This window comes from Anser anser (genome assembly GCF_964211835.1).
Source record: "Anser anser genome assembly, chromosome: 6".
NCBI lineage: Eukaryota > Metazoa > Chordata > Aves > Anseriformes > Anatidae > Anser > Anser anser.
In genome coordinates, this window is record NC_139726.1 from 7965049 (window position 1) to 7978803 (window position 13755).

The window sequence follows — 13755 nt, forward strand, 5'->3', positions numbered from 1 at the left end:
AGTGTTACTTCTGGTTTATGCAAAGTAATTTGAAGTTTTCAATTTCAAATTGACTTTCCATAAACTCACTCTCACCATTCATAACAAAGCTGTCTCTAATTAAGGCAGTTGACAGCTGTTTAGCATTACCCGAGTCTTGATAGAAATATTTAAATTTTCCAATGTTTGGAGAGACTTTTGTGGGCAATAATTTTTCTAAATCAGAACTCAGAAGTCCCTCTGTTGTGACATCTGTAGGGTCCTTGAATCTATGGCGATCCAAAAACCATATGCAATGTTTCATTTAGTGGTCAGTTCTGCCACAGTTACTTCTGGCTGTAAGAATGATACCATGCTTTGGGAGCTGACCCCCAGGAAAACACGAGCCTGCCTATGGGCACTGGTGGCAGGTGGCTGAATGTCGTGTGCCTGCAGCAGTCTGCTAGGCTTCACTTTTAGTCTGTGAGGCTGAAGGGCAGAGATGTTTTATTTCCATCTGTAACAAAATGCATATAAATACCTAGATGATAGCTATACCTAAAACTAGAAATCACCGTAGAAATCAGGTGGTATCTCAGAGGGTATCTCAGCAGTCTCGATTTTGCTGCCCTGCTAGGCTACCTGTGTGTGGGAGAAGTGACTGGCAGAGGGGTCAGTACTTTTCTTCCACTGCCTCTGGGTGCCTGCAAGTGTGCAATAGCCTTCATGCTGAGAGAAATGTGGGCTTCTTGTTGCGGCTTAGCCTACTGAAAGCACGGCCTGAAAATAAAAATGAAAATAAAATGTAATAGTGATTTCCTCCAATGAGACCTACTTTGCTTAACGGGCAGAAGATGCCCAGAATGAGCAATACTGGAGGTGGGCAGGTCCCTCTGAGCAAGAAAGAGCAGATGTATGGCAACAACAAAGCCCAGTGGTTTCTGTTAAATAAATGAAGGTTTGGATTAGGAGGCAGGGTTTTGAGACCACAAGTGCTATTACAGATTTTCTAAATGAATACTTTTGGGGGATTGTGGATTATTATCAAGTATTCAGTTGCTGAATACAGTAATTTAGTGTATCAAGTCCTGGTTTTCCCAAGTTGTGGGAACTGGCGCAGAATCTTAAGCAAAGTCGGTCAAGTGTTCCCTTCTAGTCCAGTCCTCATTATAAAAACGCCAAATAAATGGGCATGATTTGCTTGGCAATCAAGAAGCACAGAAGTCAAGCTAACATTGGCTGCATTACATCCTTTCTCTGCACTTTCAGAGCCACTGGTGTGAAAAGGGTTTTATTGTACAGATGTTTCCACTATGGCTTGATAAGAGGAAAAATGTACCATTTATTTATAATGCTGTCAAGTTCAGATTTCCTAATTTTGGTAGCCTGTTTGTAAAGGGATAGCTCACTGGAATCAGAGATTCAGCTAACAGAGCCAGGAAGGCTTAGCTTTCATTTTAAAACCTCACAGCATTCAAAGGAAAAAAAAAGACTAAGAAATAATGGGGACTTCTCTGGGTATTTTGTATAGTACAACTATAGGTAGTAGGTCTTTTAGACATCTCTATATGGAAGCAATCTGCTCAAACTATTCTAGGATAAAATCACACAGTATATTTTCACATTATGGAAAATGAAAATTCAAAAAATTAAACCCATAGGTACACCACATGAGTGAGTTAAACGGCCGTGCAGACTAATCCTTTAATGAGAGCTTCAAAACAGTAAGAATTTATCCTGGATGACATTTTAAGGTGATAGTCATAGAGGAAACATCTGAAGATCTTTAACTCATAGAAATACCTTTTTATGTAGCAATCGTCTCTTTATTTTATCAATCAATCTGCTGGAATGCATCTGTAAAAGCAAACTGATAACTGTATGTGATAGCGTCTTCGATGTGGAGGAGGACTATTTACCCTCCAGCTCCTGATTTCTTACTGCTGCTCTTGCTTTTGTGGCTTCTGCTTCTACCTTGCTACTTCTGCATCTGTATTTTTTGTTCCCTCGTCTTACATTGCTCCCTGCAGGATCACCCATAGACTTTTTATAGCCATATGTTGAATCCATTGGGAGGAAGCACTGTGAAAATATTATGCTGAGCATTTTACCACCTTTGCTAGCTTGGACTGTACCCACAAGATAAAGTGCTAATTCTATACAGTTGTTTATTTATACTCTTAAATAAGTAAACTCTATATGCCTTTCTTTCTTACCTCCCTTTTATTCATTACTCAGTATGTTGGATAATTATGCGCGTTTACTTTTCCTTCCTAATACTATTTTTAGGATTTATCTGAATTTTAAATTATTGTTACTAAATCAATTTATTGGACTTAGGGATTTTCATTTTGCTGAATCATTGACCTTTCTTAACACAGAAGTGATAACTGTGCATCTTTCTGTAGACTCTTTCCATATAGTACATTGCATTAATTTTTCTTCTAAAATTATACATTAACCATATTTATGAGTGTTGTATTATATAACCATGACTCTTTTGAAACAGCACTTGTTAAACTTTTACAGATTGACAGAACAGTTAAAGTGAAGCGAGTAATGTAAATTGTATAATAGTTGTAATTATCTGAATGCAGTGATTGTGGTGTTATGGTTACGTGATGAGAAGTTATACATGGGAGGCAAAGAGCTTTCTGGAACCTGCTTTAACTCATAGCTTTTTATATATTGTTTTAGTTTCTCAGTCTTTAAAAGAAAACTAGTTGAAACTTGTTCTGATGCAGCTGTATACATCACACTTACGAGATTTTCCTTTTCTAACACTGACAGTATTCCTAAAGTCCAAGTCATAATATATAGAAAAATGCATTGATTTCCTTTAATTTATGTACCAGATTCTGCCATTCTGAAGTTTGCACTATGCAAAAATATGAGTGTAATGGAAATTAAAGATAGATAAAAGGCACTACTGTACAGGAAACTTTATGTTATTTAAACTGACATGCACTAGAGAAAAATTTTCTGACTTTAAGGTTGCATTTAGAGGTAGGAAAATACCACTCGTATTCTTGAAATGATGGTAGCTGTTTTTAAGGTAAAGATTAATAAGTTTCTCTGGTTTTGCTAAAGGGTGTAATTTACCAATTATCTATTACATGTCAGTGCATCTGGAGTTACTCGATGCAGAAATCTGGCTTATGAAAAGCTGCCACGAGTAAATGTTTACATAAGATTGCCTATCATTACGTTTTGATAGTAGCTGCTTCTGTTCGCTTCCAAGTGGCTTTCTCAGACAGCAAGTTCACTCTAAGAGTAAAAGAGGGAGAAAAAAAGATATACCAAGATGTTTTATTTCATTGCAGACTCTGTTGCACCTGGCAAGATGAGACTGTAAACATACTTTGAATGTCTGCTGGTGTATTGTTCTGAATTGTAATGCACGGTGTGAATTATTTCATAAACTATTTTTACTCAAATTGTATGGTGCTTTTTATTTTGGATCTTGAAGAAGCACACAAAGTAATCACCTTAATAAAATTTATGAGTTGTCCTGTAATTCGAGATACCCATTGACTAATATACATATTTATTTGTTTATTGTATTTTATTGTAGGCAGAGAATTCAGCACTGGCTCTGGAAAATGAAAATCAGAGAGAACAGTATGAGAGATGTCTTGATGAGGTAAGGTAGCTAAAAAGGGGTGTTCCTACCTGGTACTGCAATGAAATGAATAGAAACGAATTTCTCCTCTCATACAAGGTTGACATTGTTCTGCAATTTCCTAGTACTACCTCAGTCTATGTAATTCCAAGAACATGTGTCTGTCAGTCACAAATCTGACATCTGCTGTAAATTGTTGTTGTGATTGCATCTCTTCACCAAAAAGTTGTTATCTCTGTGACCAATATTTGGAACTTGACTGGTGTACTGGCTTTGCCACCAAAGATGTTGTTATTCTGGAATTAAACTGTCAGACAGATGTCCTTTTGCAGGGATGCCTACTCCAAGTAAATGATTATAAGAGCAGAAAATTAACATTTACCTATTTGGTTTTGTGTGCTCTTGCTTGTCTGTAGTGTGGAACACAGGTGGCAATGACTTCTTCTGTCAGAAATCCCCCAGCTTTCCTATGTAATAGGAATTGTCTCTCTGCTCCCCCTCATGTTTACATACCTGGGTCTTTATGCTGGTTTTTTGTTTTTGTTTTTTTCTTTTTCCTATCTGTTGGCTGACTTCTACTGCATGGCTCATCTTCTGATCAGACCTCCCATTTACAGCTATATAATTCACCCATCAGTTACTGCCTGAGCACTCCATCAATGCTTACCATTCCAGAAATGTCTGCCTTAGGACATACAAGGTTTTGGGCAGTGTCTCCTATAGTTTACAGCTTTCTCTGTATGATGAGATGTTTACTGATGTTTACTCATTCCTCTCATTTTCCTGAAATAATGCTCTTCAGGATGTGCAAGAACTTAAAATAAGTCTAAGACTTTCAGTAGCTTAAAGTGTTACTTAGTGGAAATCATTTATTCGTTCTGGAATGGGAATGCATAGTAGTGTAAGTACTTAGCTAACATGCAACCAAAAAAAAGAAAAAAACACACCAAAAACCTACTCTGGCTTCTTAGCTCTACCTTTGAAAAAAGAGTGCACGAGTGTCTAAACCACACATAGCAGCTAACAATTCATGCATTCATACCAGCTTTTTAAATTTTTAATTAGCATTTGCTGAAGTTTTACTGTCATGATCAATATAGCTGTGGTACAACAAACTTCCAATTTAGGTTGACTTTCATCAGCAAATCCACACTTTCACCAGTGTAGTATATTTGCAGATCCACTTTCCCACCAAGCTGCATGCTGTCTGTTCTGTGGCTGTGGGCCAGCTGCAGAGCCTTGGTCTGCATTGGCCTGAGTCACACTATTCAGTGCACTCTTGGTGATGGGGATGAAATTACCATATAGTTACTTACTTTAGTTTAAATTACAGAGCTTAAAATTATTTTTTAGATTGTCTTAGACAAAATCTGTCTACGTCTGTCTACATTTTGGAGATGTGTAAAGCACCATAACTGCCCCTCCCAGAAAAAACACTGCAGGCACACTACAAGGACAGATGATATGTATTTATTCTGTGTTTGCAGTAACGTGATGGATTTCTGATCCAAGGCTGTATTTTTTACATGCTGTTGCAGTTCGAAGAATGAATAATTATACCAAACTATGCTGTGAACTTTATTATTTTCAACATTAGGCTGGTTGTTTACAGTTCTTCGATATTATCACAGCTGTATCCATCTTCTCCCACCGTGTCAACTTTTTTCAGGAGAGGATGCTTCTTGTCACCTGTGGTTTTGTGCTTCCCTACTTTTTATTTGTTTTGTTTGCTTATCTTTTTGTGTGTGTGCAATGCCCTTTCTTGTCCTTTCCATTGTTTGGTATCACTTTTTTCTCCTCCTTCCCTTTTGAGCTTCCATGGTGCTTTGGCAGGGACACTGCAGCCAGCATTGTTTCAGCTGTCACAAACTTGGACCTACTCCTTTCTGAGCACTGAGGTGAAGAAGTTGTTAACGTTGGCTTAGGCAGCAAAATCTTTTTTTAATAATCATAAGTTCTGCAGGATTCCTGAGTTAGCACCCACCTGAGCACATCCGCTTGGGGGAGCTCCCCAGGAAATTCTGCTTCATTACAGTACTAATATAGAGATTAGATATAAAAGTAATTAGTGAATAACCCAGTTGATGTGAGAACCTTCACTTCCATCTAGAGTCTTCTGAGGATGTGTTGCATGTGAAAAAGTCCTTTCCAAAAAAAAGATTCTTACTGGAGATCTCAAGAAAATAAAATGTTTTGCATGAATATCTTTGTGGAAAAAAAATGAGTCCTTCATGAATTTTAATAAATACTCACTGATTTTGAAAGCAATTGTTCATTTTTGAATGTATATATAAACAACTTTAGAAAAATATCTGGAAGAAAGTGTTATTGAATAGTTCCAGTACTTAATACTTAAAAGAGCTCATTTAATTTCAGAAATACCACATATACGTATCTTTCCATCTCTGAAAAATTTAATGCTAAAACCAGGATTGTCTTCCTGTACCTTCAGTGTTTGAGGTTAGCATGCCTAATCCTAGTTTCCTATCCTAGAATTCAGCTCTCAGTTTATTGGCAAGTGGTAATGTCATGTTTATTCACTTTACAGTGCCAGCTGAGATTTCTGTCAAGCTTCACTATACTTATAAGCAGGAAATCATGTAACTTATCTTAGATAATATGTTTGCTGATGTTTTAAGAATTAAACTGTAACGTTATTGAATACATATCCACTTAGCTAATAAAAAATACAAAGTCATCGTCAAAACTCATTCTGAAGTTTGAATAAAATATAACACCTTTCGTTTTAGTACAGTTGAAATGTCTTTGTGCATATGAAAAAATACATTAAAGGCAGCCGTGTAAAATCCGAGTACTTGTAAAAGGTATAATAGATGTTACACTAGGGTCTCTTTTCTCTGATTCATTCTGTTTTACCTTTTCTATTAAGACCACTTTATAACATGTATATGTAAACATAATCGTGTAAGGAAAAAGTGAAGCTTGATCTTTTATCTCTTTCACTGCAGTCCACAAAAAGAAGCCTCACCAAAAAATCTTGGCTATTAAGCCAAAAAGAAAGGCAGGCAGTGTGAAGGCAAGTGGTGTCTTATGCTGCATAACAGCAGAGTGAGGAACCAGCCATGTCTGTTCTATGCCTTGTTTTGCCTTGTTAACTTGATGAGTCACAGGTCAAGTCATTTTACAGCCTCTTTCTTGCAGGGATTGAGGCACAGTTCTGTCTCATATCAGCGGGAATTTCACATACTCTGCATCTCAGATACCAGTCCCTCTGCCTTCAATGGTCTCAGCTTTTGGTAGTTGTGACTATAAGTTTTATAGTACTGGCTGACGTTGTTCATATCCATGGTGTCTCTTGATACCTGTAAGTAAAAATGATCTTCTAGCTTAGCAATGTATTTCCATCTGGACACTAACCCTGTTGTAGGACTAGAATGACAACCTCATTTGAAATGCATAAGTTTGGACACGATTCCACTTACAGACTGCTAAATTAACTGTAGATGCTGCAGAACATTTCACTGGAGGCTTCCCACCACAGTTCCCCCCAAGCATACAGACCTAAAAATCTTGGAATACTAATAGCAACACATTTTGCCATGTTGCTAGGTACTAGAATGAAATAGCCTAATTTTGTTAAGAAACTAGCTCCATATCTTTCTTACTGAGATCTAGGGGAGCTATGGATCACTGGCAAGTACTTCCATTTAGATACCTAACTTCATACACTCAGAGTTAGAAAATTTGTCCCATATGCATTGGCAAATTCAGGTTTTTTTCTCATTTGGAGGATCATGCCATTTACACTCAAAATATAAAGGTATAGGTGTAATTCTGTAGGCAATTCTGTTGCAAGAGACTTGTACACACTTCAAAGAACCTTTCGGTTCTTCTTGGTAAAGTAACTCCATGTCAGAAAGTAAAGAAATAATGTATTAGACATGGTTTGTTCAATTTTCAGGTAGAGCAAACAGACGTTGAAAGAATAGGCCAGAAGGAATGCTGTTGGATGTAGATTCTGAAAGCCCATAGGGCAAGGCACATGGTTTTTCAAAACTGCAACATATTTACTCCTGTTGCTTATTACTGTTCTAATATTAGCCTGTGTCTTCTGTTAAATCATGTATAGAGCAATTTTATGGGACCATTGTTCCACAGGCTGCCTTAAGTTAGGGAACAACTCGGAGGAAAAGACTGATACTAGGCAATTTTGCCATAGTACACATCAAAGGTAACTTTTAGATCCAACAGAACTGAATCTTTTGCAGAAATGAATTAGCTTCAACTCTTATATTACATTGAAAATGTAACTTGCAAGTTAGACATCATCAACAGAAAATCTTACCTTGGCCCTTCTTTCCATTCCTCCTTCTTCCCCCCATGCCTGCTGGTAAATATAAATTAGAAAGGGTGTATAATATAAATAACTTCAACAATTCCCCACTGAATATATAGTTCCGCTAATCAATGGTGTGTAATGTCATTCAAGTCAATTATGCTGTGTGGTGTGAATGCCTTCCAACCACATTTTGATGACAGTAGGTACTTTAATTTTCTGTGGCTCTTTATGGTTTCTGCTTGTCATGATAGATGTACCATTTTGTCAATATTGAATCAAGAAGCAATTAAACTTCATGAAAACATTCAGGACTCCTCAGCTGGTAAAAATCAGCTCTAGTGAATGCAAGTCAATCCATGCTGATGCACAACAGCTGCATATAAACCTGTGAAGTTTTAATCTAGTTTAAAGAAGAGATGACAGAAATTAAGGAAATGTCCGTCATGTCACACTAAAATTGATAGATGTTTGTATGAAGAGGACTAGCATAGAAGCAATGACTGGCATTTTATATATTCTTGCTAGTATAACCTGATGAAAATGCTAGTAAATAATGAAAATAGTAGTTTTCATGGTGGTTGTAGATGGAAAATGGAGTATAAAGCCACAAAAGAAGGTAATGTTATGCAAAAACAGATGTGATCTTGTACTTAAACTATATTATCTATTTCTTTCAGGTAGCTAATCAGGTTGTTCAGGCTTTGCTTACTCAAAAGGTAAGTTGTATTTTGGTTTAACTTAAAGCTTACAGAAGTTCATTGGCTATCTGAGATATATGTATTCTTAATAGGGTACATTTTTTTAAATGGTGTTCGCACACTTAATTACCAATGCTGCAACATGTCAGGCCCAAATTCAAGGGCTTTCTGTAATCCAGGTCAATAAAAGTCCATGAAACTGTACGTCTTCAAGGCTCAGTCAAACAGGAGCCTACACTCTTTACCTACACTGAGACAACAGTGTCTGAAAATCATCCCCAGATGGTGACTTCTCCATTCCTTATCCATAATTAGCTATGGCTCTCCCACAGACTGTTCCTGTGTGAAATAAAATACAAAAAAATTACAGTGCAAGTCAGTAGTTGGCACTTTCACTCACGTTCAGGGAAAGGAAAGATTTCCAGGTATCAGCTGGTGCTTCCCCGGGTAAAAGAGAGGGCACCGAGTCTAGAATGGCAATTCAGCTACTCTACTTATGGGCTGGGGACCAGCAGTAGAGATCATGTATTTTGTCTTTTGATGGCCTTATGCTCCATTCTTCTGGATAAGCAAGGGAAGTACTGTATAAACAAAATTCTTGTGGGGTTGTTGCAAACCTGTCAAAAAGAAAACATTCACTGCAGATTGTGTAACGGTCTGCTCTGGATCAAGTCATGTCTGAAGTTTCCGTTCACACTCCAAATTGTTGAATATGAAGTGTGGTAGTTTCAAATAGAACCTAGGGGGACAAGTAAAATTAAAAAAAGATCTTGGCAAAATGAAAAAGTGTTCTGGGAAAAAAGTAAGATGGAATTCAATAGAGAGGAAAGCAAGGTAATTACATACAAGCAGAAATAATCAGCTACCCAGAGAGAGCAGGGATTAACTGGTAGGACAAACAATTATACAAAAAAGTGGTCTTTAAGTTGAACACAATTCCATGACGTCATTGTCTTAGGGGAAAAAGAACACACAAAAAAAAAAAGATATAAAGATTTATAATAAGCTATAAAACACTGCAGTATTCATGAAATGATCCTTTGTGAGATCTAGAACACTTGATGAATGTGCAATTATTAAAATGTTTTGGATCATTTAGCTTTAAAAAGACAAGTCTGAAAGGAACATAAATACAGTCTTTTAGTGCAGATAGTGCAAGGAAGAATATAAACTGTTTTGTCTACACTGAATGACAGGACGAGAAATAATGTTCTTAAAATGCAGCAAGAAACACCAAGTTAAGATAATCAAAAACCTCCTCCATGCACCCAAAAACTTTGCAGATGCAGATATAGCAACATACGGGAACAGTTTTAGGGGAGAGGCTCCAAAGCCTCTGGTAGGTTCATTGCTCAGAGCAGGCATCCAAGGGAAACTGAGCCAGGGGTCAGGACACAGCTCAGGACTGAGGAGGCAGGAGGCTGGGCACAGGTGTGGCTGCAGGGTGGCTGCTGCGCTGCTTTGGCATGAACGAAATGACCCTGAGCTCCGCCAACTAAATTAACAGAAGGGAGCATGCCCTGGCAGCAGGTGAGACAAACATCTACAGCCCTAAACATCTGCACGTCAGTGAATACAAAGTACATGCAGATTATTGCATTTGTTGATCTGGACAGCGGGGAAAAGGATGGAGACCCTGCTCAGCGCCTTGATGAGCCAATTTTTTGTGAACCAACTTTATGACCTTCTGGACAGATTAGGAGATGTTCAGGGAGATGTTCTGCCCCCAGTAAGTCTGCTTTTGGGTACCCTGCTGTGGAGGCAGAGATGGGCAGAGGTGACTTGTAGGTGAGTGATGCAAGACTCTGGAGGGTGCCATTGCCAGTTTGGGCCACATGTTCCTGGAATCAGAAACCCAGAAGTAAGAATATTCCCTAAATCTCTTCCCCCAAGAATTGCGGCCACAAAACAGCTGTTTCCACAGGTTGGGGATTCATGTATCATTATTTCATTCCATGACTTACTGAAGCATGACAAAGCCTTTTGCTCTAGAAGAGGGATGTTTCCTTGCAGCTCTTGGAAGTATTGTAACTTGGAGGTGATCTGTGTGAACCACAACATATGGGCAAGTTTGCACGGCTGCTGTCTGCCTTGTATTACTCTGCCTATACTCCCTATACTCTGTATACGCATATGCTGTATGGTCTGTGTATCATCAGAGGACTGCAGCCTACAGAGCTATTGCTGTAACACCTCTTAGAAACATCAGCTATTTTTTAAAAATCCCAAACCTGCATTTCAATACAGCTTAAGTGAAGATGGAGGCATTTTCTTATATATTAACACACACAAAAACCTGATCCACATTTTGTAAAATAAAACCATATGTGATTAAATATTTACCAGAGGGTTAATCTCAATATATTAATTTCTAGTTTGGGAATAACATGGTTGTTTTCCACTGAAGAGAGGAGTTTCCTGAATACCATTTCAAAGGTGTCAGACATTTTGATGACTACGTACTTTCTCAGTAATGAATCCTCCCAAGCCCATAGGAACCAAGGAGTTCATATGGATACAATAAAACCAGATCTGAATACATTTTAATAAAGTGATTTACTTAGTATTGATGGGAAGTAACAGCTGCTTACCTATTACTGAGTAATAACAGCTAATTTAATATCCATAGAAAGAGGAAAGAGGGTACTTTTCTAAATGCTAATGAATATTTAACTGTTAGAGTTCTCCTGACACCATTCATACAAGTCCTTTTATAAGAAAAGACAGGAACACAATAGCATGCAATAAAGAGGAACCAGGGCTCCTCACGTCAGTCCCAAATAAGTGGATATCTGAATCCAAATAGTAACTAGTAAACAGATAAATCTAGGGTAGTGCAGCTAAGCAGTAAGACAGAGCCAGTCATGCCACAGTGAGATAACACACCTCTGGGGCATAGTGAGACATGAAGAAAAGCCGGGAGCTTTCAGAAAATGGAGAGGAGTGATTTTGTACAGTAACGCACACTGCGTAGGCTTTGCTGTGAGTTTGAAATTGTCCCTCAAGGACTAATTTTTGTTTAAATTAAGTACATGCTGTAATGTAACGAATAAAGCACTGTGTACTCACCAGTATGTGGAAGGACTGTGATTCCACCGAGAGATTCTGGTGACACAAATTGAGTGAGCAAAGCTTGAGTGATTTATCAATGTCACTGAAACCTTGAAATGGAATTACAGTCTTAAATGTGCACGTTTCAAGTTTGTCGGTTGTTACAATACATATAGAATTTCTCTAATGTGGGAGGCTTTTTTTTTTTTCTTTTACTGTGGACTATGGAAAAACTATATTAAGTTGAGGTTTGTGCTGAATTAGCCAAACAGCAAAAAATCACAATTCTATGTAGCAAAATTATATGGATTTTCTACCACTAACTAATAGAAAATTTTACCTCTGGGAAATTTAAAAAGTCAAAAAAAAATGATTTGAGACAAACGTGTGTGCTATGATACTTACTGGAAGCATCTATTCTTTCTCCTTCTATCCAAAGACTCCTCATATCACATGAGATGGTAAGAGTGCTGGGGACTGTATGTTTTATTGTATTTTCTTCATGTAAAACCTAGATCAGCAGTTTGAAATTTGAGTTATACCACTTAATTAAATTATCTTCTGATCTACGTTTTTGCTCTTTGCATATCACCTTCTTCTTCGTTAGTATATTGAGGGAATATAGTTTTTTCAGGGTTTTGTAGGAAAGTTATTTCTCCTCCTTTTTCATCAGAGAAATAAAATGAACTGGATTATTCAAACAGAAGAAGCACATTCAGAGGAAGAGCAGCACATTTCTGGAACCTCTAGAAATGGGCACTGAATGCCATTTTGGAGAAGACGAGTCTCATACTGAACAGAAAAGCAGGAGTAGATAGATGCTCAGTTATTGCTATAGTGAGACCGTAGGAATACCTTACATATTTGGGAGATTGTGATCTTAATAGCTGGTCGTTTTGCACACAGGAGAGGAAATAGTTGTTTCAGACATTTGATAGTTGTATTAATTGGTAATTTTAAGACTTCAGCTTTCTAAACTGAGACTTTATTTTACCAGAATACTGCTACCTTAATGTGCTTCATTTCTTTTCTGTACTATAAGTGGCATTGCCATTGGCACAGTTTATAGCATCTGGGTGGGTAATCTACTATCTTATATTTCACTTTTTACAGGAAGTCTAAAGTTTCAAACATAAATCTTATGGTTTTAGGACTGTAAGATAAGAAAGTTTTGAGCAGAGGCATTGCTAAGATTTAATTTCTTTCTACAGTGTCAGTTTCTGTGAATCATTTTTCCCTTTCAGTACACTTAGCAGTGTTGAAATGTTAAACAATGTTGTAGCAACTTAGGCTTTGTTTTAAATTCTCTGATTATTTGTGAAAGGCAGATAATGATGAGACTTGATGCTTGCAATTTCCTATTAGTGATTGCTTTGTGTGAGACCGGAGATAAAATAGGTCTCACTGTCAGAAATCAAAGCTTTAGATTTTTTATATAACATCGAATTCAAGATTTTGGGGGGTTATATTAAAAGGCTCTAACAATTTTGCTTACAGCCTGATGGCCACTTAAAACAAATATTAAGCTGAGAAAATATCAAGAGAAAATAACTGCACTCATCCAGTGGCATCATAAAGTCTGATGCATACTATATGCATAAAAAGATGTTTACAATTTTCTGAAAGTCTCAAGATGAGCTTACTTTATTGTGTGTTCGCCTCTTATAACCTCAGTGCTGGCTGCAGTGGAGACGAGCTACTGTAGGCAAGAATTTAGTCTACATCTGACTGCGGTTTCCTCCTCTGTGTTGTTTTCTCATGAGGGTAGGTCATTATGTTGATAATGGTATTGACAGGACAGCATATGGGGATCCAGAGGCCTGTTTCTCCACCTTCATATGGTGGGAAGTAAAATCAGTTAGGCAATACCACAGGGCAGCAACTGTCCTAAATTTAAAAGCATAAGGCAAGGTGTTTCGGGGGGTTCATTTTTTATTTATTTTTTTTTAAATAAAACTAGATGTGGCCGTAGCTTATTACTTTTATATGTGATCTTTATTAGCAAACAGCTCTTCCTAATTTAAGAAGCTCCCATACCTCAAAGTAGACAGCTGCAGAAATTATGGGGGAAGGTGGAATGTCAGATTCAGCTTTCTTTCCAAAATCAAAATCCTCTTTCTGATAGA

General features: G+C 37.5%; 1 protein-coding gene and 1 long non-coding RNA gene across 23 annotated transcripts in view; one reads left to right on the forward strand and one right to left on the reverse strand.

Moving 5' to 3' along the window:
• The window catches only part of NCKAP5 (NCK associated protein 5), a 439736-nt gene that overhangs the window by 339047 nt on the left and 86934 nt on the right, over positions 1-13755 (forward strand). For all 22 annotated transcript variants that reach the window (XM_083841922.1, XM_083841921.1, XM_083841907.1 and 19 more), the window contains 2 exons: positions 3533-3601; positions 8558-8596. In XM_083841922.1, the coding sequence (XP_083698048.1) occupies positions 3533-3601; positions 8558-8596 (108 nt within the window). The remainder of the gene's footprint in view (positions 1-3532; positions 3602-8557; positions 8597-13755) is intronic.
• Positions 4487-8540, reverse strand: LOC310901711. The gene is made up of 2 exons (XR_014586054.1): positions 7887-8540; positions 4487-6903 (listed from the first exon to the last, which is right to left on the reverse strand). It is a non-coding gene; the product is annotated as an uncharacterized lncRNA (long non-coding RNA).